Source organism: Marmota marmota, unplaced genomic scaffold (assembly GCF_001458135.2).
Source record: "Marmota marmota marmota unplaced genomic scaffold, marMar, whole genome shotgun sequence".
Taxonomy (NCBI): Eukaryota; Metazoa; Chordata; class Mammalia; order Rodentia; family Sciuridae; genus Marmota; species Marmota marmota.
Genome location: NW_026000142.1, coordinates 29890590 through 29915625, shown reverse-complemented (window position 1 = coordinate 29915625; position 25036 = coordinate 29890590). Strand labels below are relative to the sequence as shown.

The following is a 25036-nucleotide window of genomic DNA, read 5'->3' as shown; positions in this document are numbered from 1 at the left end:
GAGAGCATCTGAGAGCTAGAGCAGCCTAACTTCAGCAAGGCTTTCCTGTATGTTGCATGACGTCATGTTCCTGCATTCTAGATAAGAATACAAGGTGAGACTAGTTCATTCAGGCAAGTCTGTATCTGGTGGGATAACTTTATTTAAAGAATGTGGTTTAATGAGCTGATGCCACCACATCGATGATGTGCTAAAGAATTTATACTCTGACTACGAGTTAGACAAAAGATGGAAGGAGGACTAATCAGTAATATTACTCAAAAATCAGTACTATTTGGCTAAAATAAACTATCTTTACATGTATTAAAATTAATATAAAATACACTCAAATGCTCAAGTACATACTCAAACATATACAAAATGCCCAATCTCTCAAATGTGTGTTACTGGCTTAACTAAGTAGTTACATAAGTAAATTCCAGTTGAATACAGCTAGGGTGCCAACAGTGAAGAGCCTGATAAACACAAAACAGAACAATGGAGAATTTACTATAAACAGACCATATTACTAAGAGGACTCTATATGAGACCAAGCAAGGTAAAAGTGCTCGCCATTATTCAGTATGCATTTGGATTTTATACGATCCTACCTAAAGAAGGGCCTGCACAGTACTGAGGGTTCCAGGGTAATGCAATAAGGGTGATTATAGAACTAAAGTTATTTAGCTTAAAATGTTGATGAGGTTTTGCAATAAGAACCATTCTGTACCTCTAATATCTAAACTCTTTCAGATGCAGAGCAAAAGAGAACTGATGCCGGGGTATGGTGCCAGGGGAAATAAACACAAGTCAAGTGAAAGGCAGACATGTCAGCCTCCCTGGGTGGCCCCGGCGAGTCTTCTGAGTCTCTCTTGAAGCTGCAGGAGACTTTGGCCACCTTCCCTAAAACAAATCTAGCTTTGCAAATTATTTTTTAAAACAAATATATAATAAAGATTTTGTTGGGAGACTAGGAATTACATTTACATCACACAATGCTGAGCAGAAATCTATCAATACTACCCACACATATCCACATTTCCTAATGGTTGCTCTCCACCAAATTCACCACAATTCTCTTCAATCTCTTCCCACACAGTATCTCAAAACCTACCCACTGTGCTCAGCCATGAAGTCCTACTGTGTGCCTGAACAAGGACTGCTTATTACTTCTCCCAGGTAAGTGTCTCAAATATGTACCCCCACCCCCATCTCAAGGAGTTGTTCAAAGTATTCATGACCATGAAGGGCTTCTTTCTGGGTGGAGTGATTTTCTGTTTCTCCTGAAGCAGAAGCTAAGAGAGTAGAGCTTCCCCTTTGAAACATAAAACTGAAAAGCTTGCAGCTAATTTTCCTGTGCCTCAACAAATTATAAAGATGTAGGATGGTACTTTTCCTGCTGATTGTATTATCCTCAACATATGGCTGTGTGCCATAAGTTTGGGAAGCATGAGATTAGTCAAGTATGTTTCCTCATCTATAAAAAGTATAATACAAACTTCCTTAGTCAGTTGCTATAGTATTAAATAAAATGCCTGAGATAAAGAACCAAACTCCCTGGCACAATAGCAGGCTGTTGTAGTTGGGGCTGCTACACACCACCCGATAAGGTGGCTTCTACAACAAGCATTTATTTCACCCAGTTTTGAAGGCTTGAAGTCTGGGATAAGATTACCAGCATGGTCAGGTTCCTGGTGAAGTCCCTCTTCCTGGTTACAGATGGCTACTTAACTCTCATGGTAGAGAGAGAGTTCTGGTCCCTTCATCCCCTGATATGGTCACCAATGCCATCATGAGCCTCCATTCCATGACATCATCCAAACGCAATTACTTCCCAAAGGTTCCCAACTTCAAATACCACCATATTGTGGGTCCAGGCATCAACAGCATTTTGGCGAATGTAAGTATTCAGTTTATGGAACAGACACTCATGTCAACTAAATAATCTGATATCTATAAATCCCTAGGACACTGTCTGGCAAATGGTAATAAAGAGAACAATTTAGTACCTTTATAGTGAATTTCAATCATGCTATACAATTCTATGGTCCAGTAGATTCAAGGATTATTTCAGTTTTTTTTTTTTTTTTTTGAATAGGAGAATGAACCAAGGAATGCCAAAAATCTCTTTGGTCTCAGTTTGCTACCAGTCCATGATTCAGGGTATTTCAGATTGTGGAGCTTCCACTTTAGAAGCAAGCATAGCCTTATGCAACAATAACATTATAGATTAATGCATATTTAAATTTAATTCAATAGGAACCTAGAGCATTTACATTGCAGAGTCATAATGCAATTCTAAAAATATATGACATCTAAAGAAATTCTTTCTTGTTTTTACAAACAGAATTAAGGAGTGGAAAATTTCACTAGCATGCCCAGTGGTAAATAGCTGACATTCTTAAACTCTCAATTCTCCAAATCAACATCCTCTAACAGATTTCTCTTTAATCACCAAAGCTGTACTCAATTAACTTCTCAAATACTTCTCAAAACAACATGCTGCTGCTGATTTAAGATCTAATTCCCTTTTTCAGCACAAACTAATCTCCAAGTAATAAGTATGTGCTTTCATAAGGTAGTCACAATTTCTCAGATGCTTGCATACCTGACCAGTACAACACCAAAAACAGGGATTTGAGCATCAAATGAGGTAATAATACATCACTACTTGATAAACTGCAAAGTACTATATGAGGAACTTCTCGACAACTGTATTCTTGGAACACTAATATGAAGAATGCCAACAGGTGCTGTGTGGATAAGTTATTAGTCCCCTGAAGTGTATACTATACTTTCTGAGAATTCATATAAGCAGATTAAAGGCAGGAGGGCTTCCTATAAGCACAGATCAATTAAAAAAAAAAAAAGGAGCAGAAACAACCCACTTATTTACTGATGGTTAATGAGGGATCCAACCAAGTCAGAGAAGGTAACATCAGCACCACATAATGAGCACCCAGCATGTGCCCTGGACCAGACACTAGTCTCTAATCCTCCCACAATTCCCATGAGACAGGAGTTTCCTGCCAACTTCACAGATGAGGAAATTGAGTTCCCCAGAATTTTAGAAAAGTGCTGCAATCACACCAGCAATTAAAATGAAAGCACTCTAGTTCAAAATGAATTCTACCTGCCTGAACACTGGACTCGTTCGGCACAAAAAAAGTAAAAGAAGACATCTACCTAGATGTAATCACAATCAAACATTTTCCACTTATCAAAGAGAAAACAAAGAATATTTTTATGTTAACAAATGACTGAAAGAGAAAACATTAAATAGAAATGTCTTGCTTGAACTTGAGCTGTGTTCATGTAGGAATTAAGTTTTTTTAGACATCTTTCAAGAGAGGTAGGGTGTCTATCCACATAGCCTGGCTCAAAAGCAAAGAAGCAGCCTCAAATCTACGGTTCTGAACATGGTGTCACTCAACCCAGCCAAGCCCAACCGGACTTGGACTGGTATACAGCACAAGGGTATCACAATAAACAACAAGTGAACCCAAAAGAACTGTTTCACAAGTCTTTGTGGGCCTGTGGGAGCACAAGGCACTAGAACGTGTTCTAGCAACACAGGGTTTATTTATTTATCATGTGGCCCAGGATAGAACTCTCGGCTTCACATGCAGAGTATGAAAAGGGGCTTTGTGAGGCCACAAAACAAACACAGCAAACCCAACCCAAGCACCAGCAGTCTCAGCTTGTCAATGGAGGGCAGTGACAGCAACATCTACAACATTCTCTAACCTCAACTTGAGCTTTAAAAGAGATCGCCACTGTGAGCCACAGTGAGAGAGAGGGGTGAAAATGATGGAATGTTCATTGAAGTCAAGAGGTCAAAGATTACTATTGCGAGATCCTCCCTAACAAACCCAAGATGAAAGCATTCAAAAGAGATGGATTTCCAGGCTAGCATGAGTAAGCCTGATGCAAACTAAGAGAACAGTATTTTTCCATTTGCACTGTAACTGGTTTATTGTGTTTTGTTTTGTTTTGTTTTTTTGTTTTTTTGGAGACAGGGTCTTCCCAAGTTGCTTGCTAAGGTAGGCCATGGAACTCACAATTCTCATGCTTCAGCCTTGGGCCATTGCACTCAGCTTTGCTCACCTCGGAATGAGACTTTTATACACACCTCTCTAGGGAAGGGGCAGTGCCAATCCACACCAGCTGACTCAAAAGCAAAGGAGCAGCCTTAGACCTAAGGGTATGAGCCCGGTCTCACTCATCCCAGCCCAACTCATCTGGACTTGGATTGGAATTGAGCATGAAAGTATTGCAGTAAACCACCAAGTAAACCCCAAAAGAACTGTTTCACAAAAGTCTCTGTGAGACTTTTTATTTAAAGGTCATCTTTTGGTAAGAAAGAATTTTAGTAAATATACTGAAACACTGTTAAACATTAGCATGCCGATTTAAGCATACAAATACCTCATTAAGAATTACGTGCTTAGCAGGCAAGTTGTTTTGCAGCTATCAACAAATTGATTCTAAAGTTTATACCTAGAGACAAAAGACAGAATAGAAGACATAGGGAAGAGAATACAGTCGGAGGTCTGACATCACCTGTCCTCAAAACTTACTATAATGCTCCCATGATCAAGACAAGAGTGGTGAAAAAACACACAGAACAATGGGTTGGAATGGGGTCCAGAAATGGAGTCCAGAAATAGACCCACACAAGTATAGTCAGCTGATCTTTGACAAAGGAGCAAAGGCAATACAATGGAGAAAAGACAGTCTTCAAAAATGGTGCTGGAACAACTAGACATCCCCATGCAAAATAAAACAAAACAAAAAAGAATATAGACTCAGAACTTCAAAAAATTAACTCAAAATAGAATACAGACCTAAAAAAAATGCAAAACTACAAAATTTCTAGAGGAAAAAACCTAGATGATCTAGGGTTTTAAGATAATGCTTTATATACTACACCAAAGGCATGATCCATAAAAGAGTTGGTAAATGACCTCATGAATGTTAAAAACTTCTGTTCTCTAAAAGACACTGTCAAGAGAATGAAAAGACAAAATTAGAAGAATTATTTGCAGAAGATATACTGACAAATAACTACTATGTAAAATACACAAGGGTTTTGTCAATTTAAAAAATAAAAATTAAAAAATACATATACAAAGAACTCTTAAAATTCAACAATAGACATATAAACCATTAACTAAAAAATAGGCCAGAGACTGTAACACCAAATAACTCACCAAAGAAGATAGATGGCAAGTATCCAGAAATGCAAATCAAAACTACACTAAGATTTCATCTCACTCCAGTTGGAATAGCAATCATCAAGAATACAGGCAACAATAAACATTGGCAAGGATTGGGGTACCGGGGAGGTAAACTTATACATTGCTGGTGGGACAGCAAATTGGTACAATCACTCTGGAAAGCAGTATGGAGATTCCGCAGAAAACTTGGAATAGAACCACCATTTGACCCAGTTATCCCACTCCTTTGTTTATACCAACAGGACTTAAAATCAGCATACTATAGTGATGTAGCCATGTAAATGTTTATAGCAGCTCAATTCACAATAGCTAAACCATGGAACCAACCTCAGTGTCCTTCAATAGATGAATGGATAAAGAAAATGTGGCATATATATCCAATGGAATATTATTCAGCTTTAAAGAAGAATGAAATTATGGCATTTGCCAGTAAATGAATGGAACTAGAGAATATCATGCTAAGCAAAATAAGCCAATCCCCAAAGGCCAGATGCTAATTCACAATAAGGGGGGCACTAGAGAATAGTGTTACCTTAGATTAGGTAGAAGGAAGTGAAGGGAGAGGAGGGAAGAGGATGGGGGGATAGGAAGAATGGTAAAATGAAACAGACATTACTACTTATGTATATATATGACTGCATGACCAATGTGATTCTACAACATGTACACTCTCAGAAAAGAAAGAAATTATATCCTATCTATGTATGTCAAAGTGCATAAATGCATTCTACTGTCATGTATAACTAATTAAAACAAATAAAAATTAAAACTAAAAAAGACATTGTGTATCATTAGGGAAATACAAATTAAAACCACCATGAGATTCCACTCCACAGGCATCAGAATGTCCAAAATCCCAAATACTGACAACACCAAAAGCTGGTGAGGATGCAGAGCAACAGGAACTCCCATTCAGTATTGGTGGGACTGGAAAATGACACAGCCACTTTAGAAAACAGTTTGTCAGATCCTTACAAAACTAAATCTATTCTTAGCATACCATCCAACAATTGCACATCCGCACAGCATCCTGCACATGGATGTTTGCATCACAAACATTTATAACTGCCCAAACCTGGAAGCAACCAAGATGCTCCTCAGCAGGTAAGTGAACGCACTGTGGTAGGTTCAGACAATGAAATATTATTCAGCTTTAAAAAGAAATGAGCCACCAAGCCATGAAGGAAACAGAGGGACTCTAAATGCATATTAGAACATGAAGCCAACCTGAAAAGGCTGCATACTGTACAATTCCAACCATATGACATTCAGGAAAAGGCAAAATTACAAAGCAAGTTAAAGAGTGATTTTTAGGGATTAGGTGCAAGAGAAGTACAACAGAAGGAGTACAGGGTAGTGACTATTCTGTATATAATGATGGAAAATTTCCTTTATGTATTTGTCCAAACTCACCAATACCAAAGGTGAACAATATGAACAGTGAACCCTAATGTAAACTATGGACTTTGGTTGACAATGATGTGTCAATGTAGGTTCATCCATTTTTAAAAACATGCCACTCCAGTAGAGAATGCCAAAGATACATAAAGCTGCACATGTAGGTTGGGGACAAATGGGAACTCTGTAGTTTCTGCTCAAAGGTGATGTAAACCTGAAAGTGCTCTGAAAAAAAAAAGTTTATTTCTTTTTTAAAAAGTGATGGAATTAAAAAGCAATGATTCCATTTCAGCACACTGCTCAAACTCCCTCCTTTAAAATAAGTGGACAGATAATAGACACTTGGGAGTTTGTTCCACCCTACAGAATATCTTAAATCTCGCACTGCTAGATCCAGAGTCCCAGATCTTCTCTTTCCTTATTTCTTTTACTTCTTCTAATAACAGGACACAGAGCACATGGTAAGTGCACAATAAACTTAAGGAATACAAGTTTGTTAAGTGAGGAACAAAGGGAAGATTATGCAAACAAATACAGCATCCTTAGACAACTAAGGCCTTCTCCAACAGTTCTTGGTTTTTAATGCCACAAGCAAGAGAGGCAGACTCACCTGCTGACACGTACATTCATTTCCTAATAGTCTGTTCAGTGACACACTAAATTTTTTTTTTTGTGTGTGTGTGTGTGTGTGTGTGTTAAACATCTACTGGCACAGCTCTGCTATCATTCCTCCTGGAATACCACTGCTACTTGAAATTTCAAAACCTCAATTATAATCACTGATCTTTAATAATAAAGACACCAGCCTACTCATTGACTTTGACACCTTAATAACTACGAGTGCAAAGTCTTGAAAACTAGACTACATAAAATATTTAAAGAAGGTAAGCGCATAAGAGTTTTTGCTTAATTCTGATGAAATTATTTGATTCCTGAGTAAATAAAAACAAAACCTTTAATGACCAAACTCTAAAATCACTTTCAACTATCGTAAACCTTGCACACTCTAAAAAATCATTTTATGCATTATAATTGCACTGTCCAATAGAAATACAGAATTGCAAACTATTTAAAAGCGTTAAGGTATCAAAGAAAGTTTGTTTCCTTGTTTATGTAAGAAAAAAGCACTTGACAATGCTTAAAATATCCAAAGATAAAATAATTCATGTGTTTAATATTAACGCAAAATTGTTCTTAGTCATGTAACATAAGTATAAATATCATTAAACTTTCTTTTTCCAAGAAAAGCTCAATAATTCAAACACTGTACAATCCCACATATTAAATCAATGATTTTTAATAATCTGCACTTTAGAGATACAATATTTATAATATAAACCACACAATTAAAAAGGAGTTCCAAAGCAAGCTAATATGGAATAACCAATCTATTATTTTATTTTTTTCTGTAGCATGTAATAAGGTATCAGTCCTGTAGTAACACATTTCATTGAAGATGAAACTACATTTCATACAACAATAACCTACTTTTTAAAAATATTGTACCTGTAACCTAGTAAACTGTAAATCCAAGTCTTTCACAATTATATCCCTCATATAATACTGGAATACAGCCCAGAAAGCTATTGCTGATCCCAAAGCTCCAGTTACAATAATCGAAACCCTTCTAAGTTCTTGCAACTCAGGGACAATCCTATTTTCAAGTGAATCTTACATTTTTTTACTCAAATGTCAAATGTATTTTTCATTTCCTACAATATGGATAAAGAAAAACAAACCTTGAAAATGACATAAAATTTGAGCTTTGTTATTGGTAACCATGAACCTAAATAAAATTATTCTAGAAAAGAATACAAATTATGTTAGTGGGGTTTTTTTGTGTAAGAAACACCAAATAAAAACTGGAATGCAAAATAACTTTGGTCTGGAAATTAATATATGCAAAGAGTGTGCAGAAACATGTTGCCACTCTTTGGGGGGAGGGACATAAAATTCTACAAATTGGAAGTGGTGTAGGGCTTTCTTCCTAAAGTTCCTGATACCAAGTACAATCCTAGTTTTCCTCAACTATAGAAAACACAAAACCACACAGTTACTTAAAATTAAACACTTAACAAAATGCTTCCAACCCAGAATCAATTAAACACAAGACATTTTAACCATGATGCTAACAACTGAAATAAATGTGTGCCCTTATGTTTATTTCTTTAAAAAAATATCAACTTGGTAAGTATATCAGCCTAATTTCCACTGAAATTTATGCAACCTGATTGCCTAAAATACTTGTAGGAGGAATTCTAAAGAAAATAAAATAGAAGTGACAGGAGATAAGATTAGGAAAACAACATAATCGCTGACTTGCAAGAAAAAAAAAGTATTATTTTCTGTCCACTAAAATGTTTTCCTTCTCTTCACTGTGAAAAAAAGATTATATCTCTTCTTTATGGATTTTGGAAAAAAGCATCCAGGAGCATGATTCAGAATGGGAAAGCCATTAACAAACATGACCCCTCAAAATACACTGAACAGGAACACTTCTTTGTAATAATTACACTAAGTGAGCATTTGGAGATTAACAACATCCTATCCCAGCCACCCTGACTTAAATTTATTAATAGCCTTACTGTTTGTCTCCTACCTTATCACAGAAAAACACCCTCAACAAGTTCCTGGTTAACCTGTAGTGTTAGAAATGGTTTTAATTTCTATTTAATAACCAAGACAAATCAGTGCTCAACCACATATAAAAAGCTATTGGAAAAATATAAGCATTAATTTCAGTTTACTAATTTTTAAGATAGTCATTTTAGAATGAAAAATTTAAACAAAGGGTTTTAAACTATGTTACAGATATGCCAAAGGGAAAAAAAAAAGACACAAAATTTCTTCGAGATTCTATCATAATCTTGCAACAGCTGGCAGGTCAATGACAGGGACTCTTCTACATTCTGGTAAGACCTCACAAATTTAATATTTTAGTTAGCTTGTTTAATGGAAGTTACTGATGTTAAAAAGGAAAAAAAAACTTTGTAAAAATAGAACCATCTACATCCTTTCTTCGGTAAATATAGTGTATTAAGTATAATTAAGTCTCCCCTAAAAGATTCAGGACATCTAATTGCCTCAGGTTTTTTTTTTTCCTCTCCTTTTAATAAATTTCACTTTCCATTTGAAATATTTCAGGCCTATACATAGTAGATGTAAGAGATGAGGCTGAATTTATACTAATCCCAGATTATATCTGGAAGCTGGTATCTTACACTTTTAAAAAAAAAAAAAATAGTAAGTCAGGCACAGTGGCTCATGCTGTTATCCCAGGGCTTAGAAGGTTGAGGCAGGAGACTTCCAAGTTCAAAGCCAGTCTCAGCAATTTAGTGAGGCCCTAAGCAACTTAGAAAGACCCTGTTTGAAAATAAAAGTTTTTTAATAGATCTGAGGATGTGGCTCAGTGCTTAAGTACCCCTTGGTACCAAAATAAATAAGTAAATAAATTTTTAAAATAGAAATACACTATTTTAACATATATGTATAATTCAGCCCCACTTTTAAAAATATTTGGTTAAAACACCTGATTAGGTATAATGGATAATGCTGGCATGATAAGTTATAGTTAATTTATTATCTGAGCCTATCATTGTTCACATACTCAACAATATTTACTTGGTGTCTATTCTATCAGGCTCTATTTAATTTCACAGGTGCAAAGGTCCACATGAAATAATAGATAGAAGTATTCTTTGGATTCAAGTATAAGTAAGTACTAAGAGGCAGTATAATCAAGAGAGTTAAATGGAAATCAAACAACAAGAGGCAGAAGAAGACCCAGCCTGCCACTTACTAACTGTATGTCCTTGAGCAAATAACTTACTTATCAAAGTCTGGAATTCCTGATTTGTAACATGAGATTAATACTTCTTACTTTAGTTCTAGACAACTCAAGGAAATAGAGTCTATGAAAAAGTAATGAGAAGAGGCAATAAACAAAGAATAAAATATAAAAATAGAAAAGTCAACTCAAACAGATCTCCTATTCTTGATTGTGCCCTTTAATAGCTGAAAGGGCTAAATAGTTAACAGCTCTCAACTTGAAGTTCACTGCTCCCTATGCAAGTCCAAATCTCATTCCCAGCATTCATCCTTCCAATAAATATTTCATTTTTTTTCTTTTGCTGTGAAGCCTCTTGAGGGCAGGATCCATGTTAGATTCATCTTTGGATGCATATAATCCTTGACACAGGCCTTAGCAGACAGACAGAAGATAATTTAATATTTAATGAATAATTACCTGAACTTAGGCAATTCTAAGTTCTAATTCTAATTCTAATTCTAATCCAGATGTTTTATTTTTCCACATATAAAAGCAGTTACTTAATGGGCACACTAATTAGCCTTATGATTCATGATACCACAGATAATGCCTCATGGAAGAATTCATTCTGTTGAAGGTGAGACCATTCCAAGAATGATGGTTTTGCAATTAGAGCAGGAGGATGGGAGAAATGAGACATCTTTTGGCATTTAATGGTAGACATGCCCAATGCAAAGCACTCTACTTGGTTGGCATCACAAGGACCACAAAACAACTAATGTTAATGAGAACTGGATTTGTTTGGGTCTTGTATATAATTTTGGGGGGAACTTTGTGGTTACCTAAGTGGAGACTAGGGCTGAGAAACTTGTCTAATTATATCTTACATAATTTTATACCTTTAAGAGATACTGAAATACATTTAAATTAGGAATTGATAAAAATTGCTTTATGTGGGATCCAGATATTATTGAGTTTTGAGAAAAAATATCCCAAACTCTGATCATGGACATACATGGAAAGAACTGAGAATAAGGGTGGAAAGGCATTCCTAGCAAAAAGGAATAGTATGAGTAAGGTTACTGAGATGGGAAACCAAGGGAAGCACTGATGATGGGAAATACAGAAAGGCTGGGTGGAAGCCAAATCACAGAGGTTCCCAAACACCATGTTAATGAATAGGGTGGCCCTTCTGTTACAATTGGAACTACTGATAAGATCAAAGCTATCATTCAGGAGGCATATATAGACTGAAGGGTGGAAAACTATGTAGGTAGGAAGACCAAGGAGGAGGATATTTCAACAGACTGACTTATGTGAAAATGGAAGAAGGAGGATGACGGTCAAGGCAATCTAAATTAAGAGTGATGAGGCTTAGGAAATAATCAGATGTGAAAGCACAGTAAAAGAAGATGACAAAGTTGACATGTACTGGCCTACATTAATAAATTTTTTGTTTGTTTATGAAATATTTTTGTCCTGGAAAAATAAGATGATAAAGATCTAGGCATCCAGCAACATGCTTAAGAATTAAACATTACAGTACAATGGATGCCTCTTCCTGATCTCCTTATACACATGGTAGGCCTTAAAACACTTAAGAACTTTTAACCAGTAACTTAAGTAAATAATAAGGAACACAGACAATAATATATATAAATACACATATTAAATATTACCCACATAATATTTAAGGACTAAAATTGTCATAAGTCAAAATACCCAATCTTAACTTTCAGAAATACAGGTAAGTCTTAAAAATAAATTGTTTACAGAATAATAGCACTATATAATTCTAAAATATTAAAGTTTAGCTCTCAACTTACATATATGCTTATGTATACGAACCAATTCCAGAAATGCTTCACAGCATTTTTTACTTATATTCAGAAAATATTGTTTTTTAGCTCATTCAGAAGTTTGAATTTTATGAGCTCTTATTTTCATGTTTTAATGTTAAAATAACATTTGCTCACTGATGAACAAAAAAAAAATACACAAATAGCAAAATACAATTCAAATCTATACAAGTCAATGAATTATACAACATAAATCCTTATTCTCCAAAAGAAGTCACTATTGAGATCTCATTAAGAGTTTTATATTTTATTCAGAATCATTCTCTACATTAGTTACTTTTTAAACTAGGGCTTAAGTCATTTTAGATGTCACCACTAAGTCGACAAAAATGGACTATATCTTTGTTGGTTAATAACTATTTTTTCGTTGGTTAGTAACTTTTTCAGGAAATTCTGAAATTCTAAATATCACCATGTGCACAGTATGAATTTCTGTGAGATGTCACTACTTAGTTTTTGCTCTGAGAATCCTGGAGTAGCTTTTAGCAAATAGAAATAAAATTTAACCTGACCTACAAAGTGCAGTCATTCAAAACAAAGTTAAAATAACCTACTACAAAGGCATACTGAGATAAATGGGATAGGAAAGTACCAAGAACCCATTTTTTCTGTTTTGTTTTGTTTTTTTGTTTTTTTTTTTTTTAGTATTTATAACTCAACAATCCAAAATAACCACATTGTTGTACCTAATGGCAAATGTTTAAAGAATATTTTCTCTAATTTATATCAGCGTCACAAAGACTGTTCCTGTTCCATATCCAGATATCTAGAACATGTAGTCCATAGAGCTGACATTCTATAAATATTTGCTGAATGAATTACACATGTTTCATAAGAACCAGATGTTATGACTAACTTCAAGTAAGCCCAACCAGCAAAGGATACTATAATGAAAGAAAGAAGTTGTGGGACACTTAGGCCATGTTTAATAACAAAACATTTTTTTGTGATTACTTATCACTAAATATTAACAGGAAGATGAATTTTCTAAGATCGGAATTCCCTTTTAAAGGCAATGGAAATTCCATTGCATGTGGCTTTAGATTAGGAGAGCTGAGGTTATATAAAAGTAACATGATCAATTATTTCAAGTCCAATGACTATAAAATGTTATCAAATGGTTCTCTCTAGCATCTTCACACTTTACATACCTCATTTAGTCTGGGCTACTAAAATGTCATATATAGATCAGGTGTCTTAAAAACTAAACATTTATTTCTCATAGTCCTGGAGGCTAGAAATCCAAGATCAGGGTGCCAGCACCATTAATTTCAATCCTATCACAAAGGCCCAACCCTCATGATCTAATCCAACCCTAATTACCTTCCAAAGTCCCCATATTGGGGATTGGGGGTTTTTGGGTGTGGGAGATGGGTTGATTAGGATTTTAACATATACTTTTGGGGAAGATAGAAACATTCAGTCCATGGCAAGCAACCGCACTTTATTTACTTCTGATGAAGAAATTTTATCATGAACATTCTGAGATAAAAACAGTCATAAAAACACTATTCTAGGTACACTTTCAACCTGGCCTGAATAATCCTGTCATCAAAAGAACTCCCTCACAGCTTCTGGTCACACCTCAGGCAGTGCACGTTTCCATATAAAATAATACTGAATAATTTTTCTCAAAATGCACTGCTGAAACAAGGTTCCAGATTAACATCAGAAGCTTAACTATAGAGCAACAACATCAAGTGTGACAGGCATTACATGCGTGTGGGGGGGGCATATATGTGAATGTATAAAACATAATGAGTGCTTACTTCTGGCAAGGCACCGTTTCAAACACTTTTTTGGTAAGATTATGGGAGGTTTCGTGAATGTGGCTAAAAACCAGTGAAAAGTGCTTACAAGTTGATTAAAAAAATAATAAAAAAAAAAAAAGCCAGGAGGATCACCACCTCTAGGATGTTGCTTCTCAAAGTGTGGACTAGACTGTGGACCAGCAGCACATTCATCTCCTGGGAGTTTGTGAGACATGCAAAATCTCAGGCCCTGCCCTGGACCAACTGAACAAGAATCTGCATATTAAAAATTCCAAATTATTTCTACGCATAGTAAAATTTACATTAAAGAAGAGCAGCTCTAGAAAAAGTAAACTTCACAAATGTGACACAACCAAAGACAATGCAAACAACTGGGGAGAAAAAATTTTAAAACTCCAACTTCAGAGCGAACAACAAACATGGAAAGTGAGACATAGTTGGAAGCCTACTAATGTGCTTTTTGCTCTCTTGTACTTGCATTGATAATGGTAGAAAAGTCACATCAGTGTCATCCAGATAGAAATGGAAGGGTACGAGTGACTTACTTCCCCAGGCATCCCCTGGCAAAGCCTAGGAAACTGGGAGGCACTTGGGCAATCAATAAGCAGCAACTGCCGAAGGCAGGTGGGGTAAGGGAAACAGAGAGGCAGAACTCTTTATCTTGATTGCCTCTCTGGGCAGAACCAAGTTCCAGAGGTAAATGGTAGGTTGGGGAAGATGAAGAGACTGCTAGAGGCAGAGGTACCAATTTGGGGTAAGAAAGTCTCCCAGGGGCCTGGTGGAGAAGTTGGCTAAGCAGAAGGAACTCCTGAGCTCATTTCACCCTAGCATATTGGCACCTCGGTGCAACTGATGCAACGCGAAATTTTCCTCATGCTTGAAAAGACTTGAGAAGGCAGAGGACTCAAGATAGCTCAAAGCCTGGCTCCCGCATAGTGGCTCTGCAGCAAAGGATTGCCTGGAGAAAATGGTGACTGGGAGGGCCACAGCACTCACGAGACACAATAGTGCCAAGACAGTAAGAGACTTGGTCCTGGCTGTGATAAAAATGAGAGACAATGGGCTAACAAGTACACTCACACTTCAGGAGCAGATGCCAGCAGGTAAGAAATAAGCTGACTTATAAGCACACCATGAAAGTCCACAAGATGCCCAGAAGAGTATTAGGAAACCCTTCAGGGCACGCACGCACTCACTTTCTCTCTCAAACACACACAAGAAACCATCAGTTCTGTGTTACTGGATCATAAAATGTGAGGCAGGAAAATGAGTAAAATGTTTAGAATAAATGAGGCTTTTGATTTATCCGGTGTTAAGATAAATGAGATGACAAGGATGGAGGGTGTCAACTAAGACAGATGAAGCATGGAGAAAGTAGTTAACCCAAGGATGAGAAATGATGCTTTCAGCTTTTATGCTGTGTTAGGGTAAGTTAGAAATGGACCTGTCCTCCACCCCTACCCCACGGGACTGACAGGAAAACGGCAGCCAACCCAGTGTTCACAGGGTCACACAGACAATTCACTGCTTAACATAGGCTCACAATGAGGAATTACAAGAGGATACTGCCATGAGAGGACCAGACATCCAACCGAACCCAACCACCTGGAAGGGTACACTCTTCAAACTAGACAAGAGGCATAGTAAGACGAAAGTAACTAGAAAATAAGGGGAAAAAATGGTAAATGAATGTTAAAAGATGGATTAGAAATAACTTCCAGATATAAAAATGTCACCGTTAATATTGAAAGGTCAATATGTTAAAAGCAGATTAGGTTATTAGCAAAGAGACAAATGAACCTAGAAGATATATAATAAATAGCACACAAGGTAAAGAAATTTTAAAAGAAATAAAACAGAGGTTAAATAGAAGGTAAAATGAGAAGCCCAACCTACATACAAAAGTATTCCATAAGGAGAGGAGAAAGAACAGACACAAGATGTCACCTCTTTAAATAAATATAAACAGGTATTATGGGTTACATGATTGTCTCCCTATATTTCTCAACACATCTAGTTCCATAAAAAAGTCTACATTTTAAAGTCTATTCTGTGTCTATGAAAAAAACATATAATTTATAGTAAAACATTTTTTCAAGTGACTAAAAAGTTTTTAAAAAAGAAAAACAGCATTTTTTTCTAATTCTTAGTGTATTATATTGAACTTACCTGCAACTTTATTGACAAGTTCCATACCTCTTAAATACCATGAAGAACAACATTAGTAAACCTTAAGAAAAGGCTGTCATATAAAAGGCACGTGTCCAAGAAAGAAAAAATATAATATGGATTAGACAAGTAAATCACTAGAAAAAGCTCTTGGACTGTACCTTAGAAAGACGAGGCAACAGAAAGAGGCCCTGACAACTCAAGGCTAGGTCTTAAGGGACTGCTTTTAAATTTTATTAAAAGGTACAAACACTATCATGGATTTAATGCCTCAGTGTTTCTAAGTCAAGGTTGGTACCGCTTTTCAAGAGACACTTCTCTTAAAAGTATAATCAAGGTAACTAGAGTTTTGTTAGGCATCTCCTGAGCCAACAATAAGGAAAGCTTCAGTAAGATTTTAAATTTTGTGGGATTTTGAAATCTTGTGCCTGAGAAAAAGCACATTCTTTTTAAGTAACTCAAATAATGTTTCATGTTTAAAAAACTAATAGCTTTTATTTGCAAGAAAGTGCAAATGAAAAGTTCAGAAGAAATCACTGAATTTATTCCAACAATGAGTAATAAAATACAGAGAAAATTATTTTTAAATGATTTGTATAGTTTTCTGATTGCTTAAAATCCACTCTGTATATAATTCTTAACATAGTACAGATATTTACCTGGTCTAGTCCTAATAAGGAGCCTGTTACCAGAAATTCCAATTCTATAAGTAATCTAGGGTGGGATCAGAAACTAGTAATTAAAATTGATTTTGTACTTCTTGAATCTTTGCTATACACACACCCTTGCTAAGAAAAGCCAACAAAGGGATTAACGTCTATGACAAAAAATGGATCAAACTGCAGGGAGGGCTGATCTCAAAGTCTCTAAAGTGTTTATAATAACAGCTTATATTTATTAAGTACTTATTGCCACATTCTAGTCTCAGTACGTCAGTACATTAGCTTACTCTGTCCCTGGCCCTGTGAGGTAGATACGTTTATTATCCAGCATTTACAGAAAAGAAAACTGAAGCTTAAATAATTTGGATAACCTGTCCAAGGTCCCAAGAAAAAACATTTAACCACCAGAGTTCTAGGTCAACTGCTTTATCCCCTATCGGGAGAGTTTTCCTACAGAACTGAATAAACCTTGGAGGATAAATTTCCTTATGCAGAAAGAATAGAAGAAAACTAAATTCACCATTCACTAACAGCAGAGTCTCTTCTAAACTGTATTTCTATACAACATAGAGTTTACAGTCAATTAGAATTAAAGAAGCAGCTCAGAAATACATGAAAGAAACTGACAGATTTAGAACCACAATAATTCCTGAGAGTCATTCTATGTCCACCTCTACCCCTGCCCCACAGGACCAACACTGAGGTACCCAATACTGAATCTCATCTCTCTTAGTGTCTATTATCATTTTATTACCTCCCCATTTGCCATTATGATGAATCATTTTCATGCATCTGATTTACTTCCCTAAGTAGACTGCACATTCTCTTAATGATCTGGTAAGCCTAAGGCACAGCTGGACCTCCCCAAAGCACAGAACACACTTTGCAAATGCAGCCAAGGATTTCCACCACATAAAGGCTGGCAAGACATAAAACACACTGGGGATGAGCACCCTACTGGCTCCTGAAAGCCAAGGTTACCAATAATCACACCATCCTGTGTGATATACACAGCTGTGAGAACACAGCACATGCCACATAGAATTGGGCATTTTAAGAAAGTGTTCAAATGTGAAGCAGCAATGAAACAATAATGAAGAAAACAAAGTACTCAAATGGTATATATGAAAATCCTACTTTCAATTAGCTGAATCACAATTTTTTTCTGATTATGCAATAATGTGTCATGCTGATTAACTTAATTTTTGAATGAATGTTAGGAATAATATAGGTTTTAGTTACTCCAACAACCAAGATTTTTTTTAAAAGTGCATATATTGTGGCAAAATTCACTTAATTACTCAAAGTACAAAGAAAATAAATCAATTCTCTACTTCTGAAGGACAAAATTAATGTTCACTATGGCATTCATTCATTCAACCAACATTTATTTGTGAAATGGATACTATATGCCATTCCATCAGATGAGAAACAAGTTCTACAGGATTCATGTTCTAAGGGAGCTGATGCCATAGAAACAAACTATTAGAAGAAGTAAATGCACAGAATGATTTTAGTATGGTGTAAGCAGGAAGGGCAAGGAAGAGTAATTTTGGCTGGATGATCAAGAAAAACTTCACTGAAGAGGAGACAAAAAAAAGCCTTTCTCTTTCACATCATGACTTGAGTAAAATACCAGGGGTTCAATATTAAATGCCAGAAACTGGTGATTTTAGGGTTACCATAGTTACATAAAGTATGAAGGATTAGAGAATATAAAATTATAATCATTATGCTTTCCCTAAAGTATAATTCATGTGATATCAATAAAGATACCTGGGAGAGGGGGCACTGCTTTAACAAACATTTAAAAATGTTGAAATGGCTTTGGATTTGGGAAATAGGCAAAGGCTGAAAGAATATTAAGGAACATGATAGAAAAGGCCTTGGCTGTTTCCGTAACTGTTAGGAGAGACCTGATATTAATGCCTCTCAGAAAGAACTGAGAAGCATGATGGAGGAAATTTATTTCATCCTAGAAAATACCTAAATTACAATGAAAGACTGTGGGAAAGAAACAAAGGCTTTAAATGTGCTGCTGGTAAGAAAGGAAGGACATCTTACTAGAAACCAGAGGTAAGGGAACACTTGTTATTCAAACGCAGAAAGCTTAGATGAATTGTGTCCTGCTATTATGTGAAATCAAACCTTATGACCCATGAACCCAGATACTGAAATGAAGACATTTCCAAGTTAGGTATTAAAGATGTGGTTTTTCCTTGCTGGTTACATTAAGATGGGAAAAAAAAATATGAGACTACAAAATGAAATGCTGTAAGACCACCAAACTGCTATGAGTAAGTACTAGGTTGACAGACTACCAGCTGAGTACACATCCTACCCTTCTTTAGAAAGACAAGCACCCAAGGGCAGAGCCCAGGGTGGCAAAGGCGCAGTCAAGTCACAGAGGTCTATTCCTAGCTCTTGAAACCTAATGTAGTTTTGGCTGTACTTGAGATAGATAATTCTTTTTTCCTTTCCATTTTCTCCCTTTTGAAATGACAATGTCTGTAATTGATAACCTGTGCCTGTCCCACCATTATAATCTGGGATAATACAACTTCTTTTATAGTTTCACCAGTTCACAGATTAAAAGGATTTATCCTAGTACTGATTAGACCCCAAATTGCACCCATTCCTGAGTTAGATCCGGAGCTTTGGAATTTGAGTAGGTTCTATAATGAGTTGAAGCTTTTGCAGATGTTGGAAGGTGGTGAATGCATTTTTTCATGAAAAAATGGACTTGAATTTTTAGGATCCAGATGGTGAACTATGGTAGGCACTATAATAGACCCCAGAGAGACATATCCTCCAATCCCTGAAACCTGCAAATATGTTACCTTACATGGTAAAAAGAATATTACAGGTATAATTTGATTAAGAATTTTGATGCGGGGCTGTTATCCTGCAAGGGTTCTCATAAATGAAAGCAGAAGGCAGGAGAGGGAAGCCAAAGGAGGGAAACCACCAATCACAGTTGCCTCTGAAGATGGGGAAAGGCACCATGAGCCAATGAAAGCAGGCAGCCCCTTGACAGAGCCTGGGGAAGGGAAAGGGACTCTCCTAGAAAGTGCAGAAGAAAAGCCCTGATTTTTAGCCCTGTGCATACCCTCTGTGGATTTCTAAACTCTAACTATATAATAATATTTTTTTAAGAAGTTGCTAAGCATATAGTAATAAATATTCATTTTAAAATTAGTTTGTTATTTATCTTAGGGTTTTTAATTATAGTTTAATAAATTATACCAGAAAACAGCCTAAGATTAGGTACTGTTAACTTTAGTTCACAGGCTCAAATGCCATCTGGGATCTGAACTTCACCAATGTCATACTCTGGGTAGTCACACACTGAGTAAAATGCAGGCCAGGACATGTGATCAAGAAATACGTGACCTAGAAATGCGGCCAATACACTCAAGTCCCCTTGCATGAATTTGCTCTATCTTAAGTTTTCCAGGGCAATGAGAAGTGTGTAACAAAATAAGAATTGTGGCTGGATAGTTCATTTTGGTTTAAAAAACTATAGCAATCTTGAATTCATGTTTAAATAACATCTACTAAATCCTGTAAGCAATTATAATTCCTACTATTTTCCACTAAATCCTAAAAGGTAGGCATTATGTTTGCTATCCTTGATAAATTCTTTATAAAAGAGGCCAAAATAAATGCTAGAAAATGAGATGTACTTTCACCAAAAAAAAAAAATAAATAAATAAGGAAAAACATCACAGCTTCAACAGACATAGCAGATTCCCCATCAATAGAGATTTTGTCTAATTTTTTGTCAAAGAATATAATGACTATGAAAAACATTACATATGGAAAATAAAATACTAAACCAAATTGCTTGCTTTTATTTTAATTTTGTTTCTATTTGCTTTTAAATACCATGCATTAACTTTGGTCATCATATATGTTCTTCTATTCCCTTTTTCTTTCTTTCTTTACTTTTCTTTTCTTTTTTTTTTTTTTTTTTAAACACTGTTTGGGTAGTTATTTATTCCGATAAATACTGAAAATGGCAGAGTATGTGGTTTATATTCCAGAAAGCAGAAAGATAATTTTACATCATTTAGAGCACATTTTACACATGACAAAGTAGAAGTGTTGCTAAGAACACAAAGATGAAGATTCTGCTGCTAAAGTGCTCACAGTAATAGTGAAACAAGCAGGGCCTAAGTCTCAACCGCTAGGAACCAAGACCAAAATAGCTTTAACATATGTTAACTGCTCCTGCTTGGAGGAGAGCACCCTGAGGAAAACAGTGTAAAACTCAAGAAAGCCAGGTCTAAAAGAAAGTTTTTGATCAAGCTAGTATTATGATACCAGAAGAACAGGCTTAAAGGAAAGACTAGAAGCAGGAGAGCCTACTGGAATTAGGCTGTCAGAAGGAGAGAACCTGAACTATGAATTTGAGAATGAAAAACAGAAGATGCAGAAAAATCTCGAATCTCAGCACATAATTTTATACCACCTGTGGCTTCTATCAAAAGTATCTAATAATACAAGATAAACCAGGCAGAGAGAAGCACACAACCCACGTTTAAATACCAGATCCATTGGTTCAAGGAAATAGGTTTGCACTACTTAAGATCCTCAGCCAATTGGAAGGAAAAAAGCTAAAGCAATGAAATAAGTCCTGCAATGCCATAATTTCTCAACTAGGGAAGTCACACAGGACAAGTTCAAAGAGAGTGAAAAGATTAATGTTGTAGCATCCCAAATAGCTGGTTTATAGTAGCAATGGAAAAAATATGCAGGAAACAGAAGAGCTGCAACTTCTCATTTATTTTTTCCCAACCCTGCGATATTAAACTAAGCTAGAGAAGAAGATGAAGGTATGGATTTTTGTTTGCTGGTCTGGTTGTGGAGATATATGGAGTCAAGAAAAGGACAAAGGTATAATGAAGTACAAACATTTGAAGTGATATTGTGATTTAGGAATAAGCTAATTCATGAAAACTGTAATTTTATAAAATCAGTAGTACACCATAGTCTTACTGAAAAGCATTTGAAGACTAATGACACTGACCTTAAAAAGATGGTAAGTTACATCCTCAAAGATACAACAATACAAATATTTTCCTTTGTTAACAAGTACCCATATATAATGGAAAGAAACTTTTCTTTTTATTTCTTTCATTAATTTTTCTCTATTTAGGATTATATTATAACACTATGAAACCTGAAAATTAGACCTGAAAGCCTTAAATCACCCAAACCATGACCTAATTTCGTTTAGGTCAATGATTAGATGAGGTCCTCTCTTTTTCAAGCCCTAATTTACTGTGCTAAATTAGGATAGTGAAATGCCTCTGATATAAATTATATATATTAGACATCCCAGCACCAAATCTTTACTAATAATGTGCAAATCTTATTCTTTAATCTTTCAGTCCAAATATCTAAAGACTATATATTCTCTAGCAAAAAATACAACATAATGAACTATTAATATACCATGTTGGTACTCTAAAGATATTGTACTTTAAATAAAATTTGAAAAATCATTTAATGAGAAAAAACAAAATAATTGATGAGGAAAAACAACTGATGTAAATGTAAGTGACATTGTTATAGATTATCCAGAATCCATTTTACATTTCTAGTTGATTCAATTGCTATGTTTTAAATGGAATGATTCCATTGAGCTGCTTACACATAGCCTTTAAACATCCAAAAATGAACCAAAGGTCGCAATTCACTGCTAAAGTCAAATTAGGGGGGAAAAATGTTTTCAAGCCTTTCAAGAATTAAGATTTATGAAATAAGTAAGCCAGCATTCTGTTTATAGGGTGTTGGAAGTCTGGGCAAAGGGTAGAGTGGAGTGGGGTAAGACAGATGAGAGTGTTAGACCAACAACAGTTAGGGAAGTAACTGGATTCCTGTAGAAAGAAGAGATGCAGGGAAATGCAAAAGCCCAAGCTAGATTAGACAACTAAAGGAAATCAGTTGCCTAATTAAAAAAAAAAAAAAAAAAAAAAAATCTTTTTGGAATCTTTCTAATGTCACTGGTAAGAAGAAATAAAAATTCCATAATTTCTTCTGAAAATCAGGACTCTCCTTCAACTTCCTCATAAATCACCATAGATGACTGTAGCAATTCAGCTTTAGGGTCTACACTGTATTAAACTATATATGTTAATCTAGAACAGTAGTTCTCAATGAAGGTTACATTTTTCCCCAGGAGACATATGACAACATTTTTAAGTGTCACAGTTTGGTATGGGGGGCAGCTGTTGGCATCTAATGGATGGTGGCTAAAGATGCTGTAAACATCCTTACAGTGCACAAGATAACCTGACTGCAAAGAATTATCAAGTTCAAAATGCCAACAGTACTAGGTTAAGAAACACTGATCTCTCCTGAATACTATTCAAGCAACAACCTACTTCTTGGACCTTTATCCTAGCCCATGTCTAACAGTTAATTAAAGGACTAAACCACCACCACCCAAAGACCCATTTTTCAATTGGTTTAAACATGGTGGATGGTTGGTTCCAACTAAAAGTCACACAGAAATAAATAGAGATAATGTATCAGAGCAGAAAACCAGAAAAAGAACTTTTAAATCCTTTCATTTCATTTCTGTCTAGAACGATTCACTTTACAAGAGGAGCATTTACATGGTTCCATTATCAAGCTGTGTGTCTTCTATAGCCAATACTCTGAAAATTCACTGGCGTCGTCAAAATACAATATAGCTTATTAATTAAAAACTTAGGTTAACGTATTTACAAAGAAAGATTTATGCTGGAGGCTGCGGAGGGTGAAAAAGCCACCAGGTCTTTAAAATGCAAAGTTATTTCACAGTTTGCTTGCAAAATGACTCAGATCATTATTACTTTTAGTCATGCCAAGTTTGCTTCTAAGCCTACTAGTAATGGAGAAAGAAAAAAAAAAAAAAAAAGCCCACCATTTTTTCCTGCAGTCATTAAACCAATAAAACTGGAGCTTACTGAAAATGAATTTAAGCAATATTTCTCTTTTATTATAACTTATATAAAAAAAATACAAGCTGAAAGTGCAAATGAAGATTTTAAGAAATCTTTCATCTATCTAATACTTAGAGTGTGGGAAGAAATCAAACAAAAGGAACCCCTAACTCAGAGATTTAAAGATCTTAAACTGTGAATATTATCACAATGTTTCCCTCAGTCAAGTGTCCCTGGGTTACTCTAATTCTCTTCCCGTTCAAACAATTGGAAAAAGATCTCCACGTCGCACTTCAGCAAGAGAACAGGGCTAAGAACAAATCAAAGCCTGGCATGCACCTGGCAAACCCCATTCATCAGAAACCATGGCAGTAGAGAAAATCCTGTTGTTCCGGTGACCCCTCTGCACCTTTCACAGCGGTTCCACCACTGAAGTATCTTCCTTACCTACTACTGGAGCAAACGCAACCCAACTTTGGTGGTTTCCCTACCCCCACAGTGATAAAAATCAAATATCCAGCATAGCTTATTTCCTTACGCAGGGTAAACATAATCGGTGCTTTTTAACACTCACTGAGTCGCCATAGGAACTTGACAGTAAAGACACATTTCAACCCTACAGAGGCCCCAGGAAAGGTGCACTGACTTCACCAAAAGCGGCACTCCTGGTGTGAGAAAAACCACAAACGAGAAACCACCCTCTGGATGAAAGGTTTTCCGGGAAAGGGGCGGGGGTGTCTTTTATTTTCTTGACATGAATACCCCTTCGTATTTGTAAGGCTCAGCTAACTTCAAAGAAAAGGGTTTACACGGGATCTGCCGCCTCAAAATGCAGCTCGGCTTCCAGTGGGGTCACTAAAGCACCGAGCGCAGCGCAATGCCTGCCCTACCGCGGGGAGATCTCAGCGCCTGGCAGGAGGGCGGAAGGGGACCTAGGAGGGGACCCGCCTCGGCTCCGCACCGCAAGGGCCACACTCGCACTCCGAACCAACCTCGCTCGGGCGCTGCCAGACGCGCCCTCGCCTGCTGTCACGCGTTCCCTCCGGTTTCCCGACGCCAAGGGGCCCACAGCGGCCCCCGCCGCGCCCAGCCCACTCGCTCATTCGCCCGCCCCGGCACCTAGCCCTTCGGCCAGCCTCACCGAGCAGCAACAGCTTGACCTCGCGCGCCCGCCTTCTCGCCATCCTCGCGGCAGGTTCCGGTCGATCATCTTACTCCGCTCCACCGCCGCCTTGTCCTCGGCGCTCAGCGTA

At 36.4% G+C, this 25036-nt stretch overlaps 1 protein-coding gene across 1 annotated transcript in view; it reads right to left on the bottom strand.

The window, feature by feature from the left end:
- The window catches only part of Gnai1 (G protein subunit alpha i1), an 83179-nt gene extending 58150 nt beyond the window's left edge, over nucleotides 1–25029 (bottom strand). Inside the window, 3 exon segments of the mRNA XM_015488398.2 lie at nucleotides 24925–24952; nucleotides 24954–24974; nucleotides 24976–25029. Coding sequence (XP_015343884.1) covers nucleotides 24925–24952; nucleotides 24954–24974; nucleotides 24976–24993 — 67 coding nt within the window. The 5' untranslated portion in view covers nucleotides 24994–25029.
- Nucleotides 25030–25036: the final 7 nt, after the last annotated feature.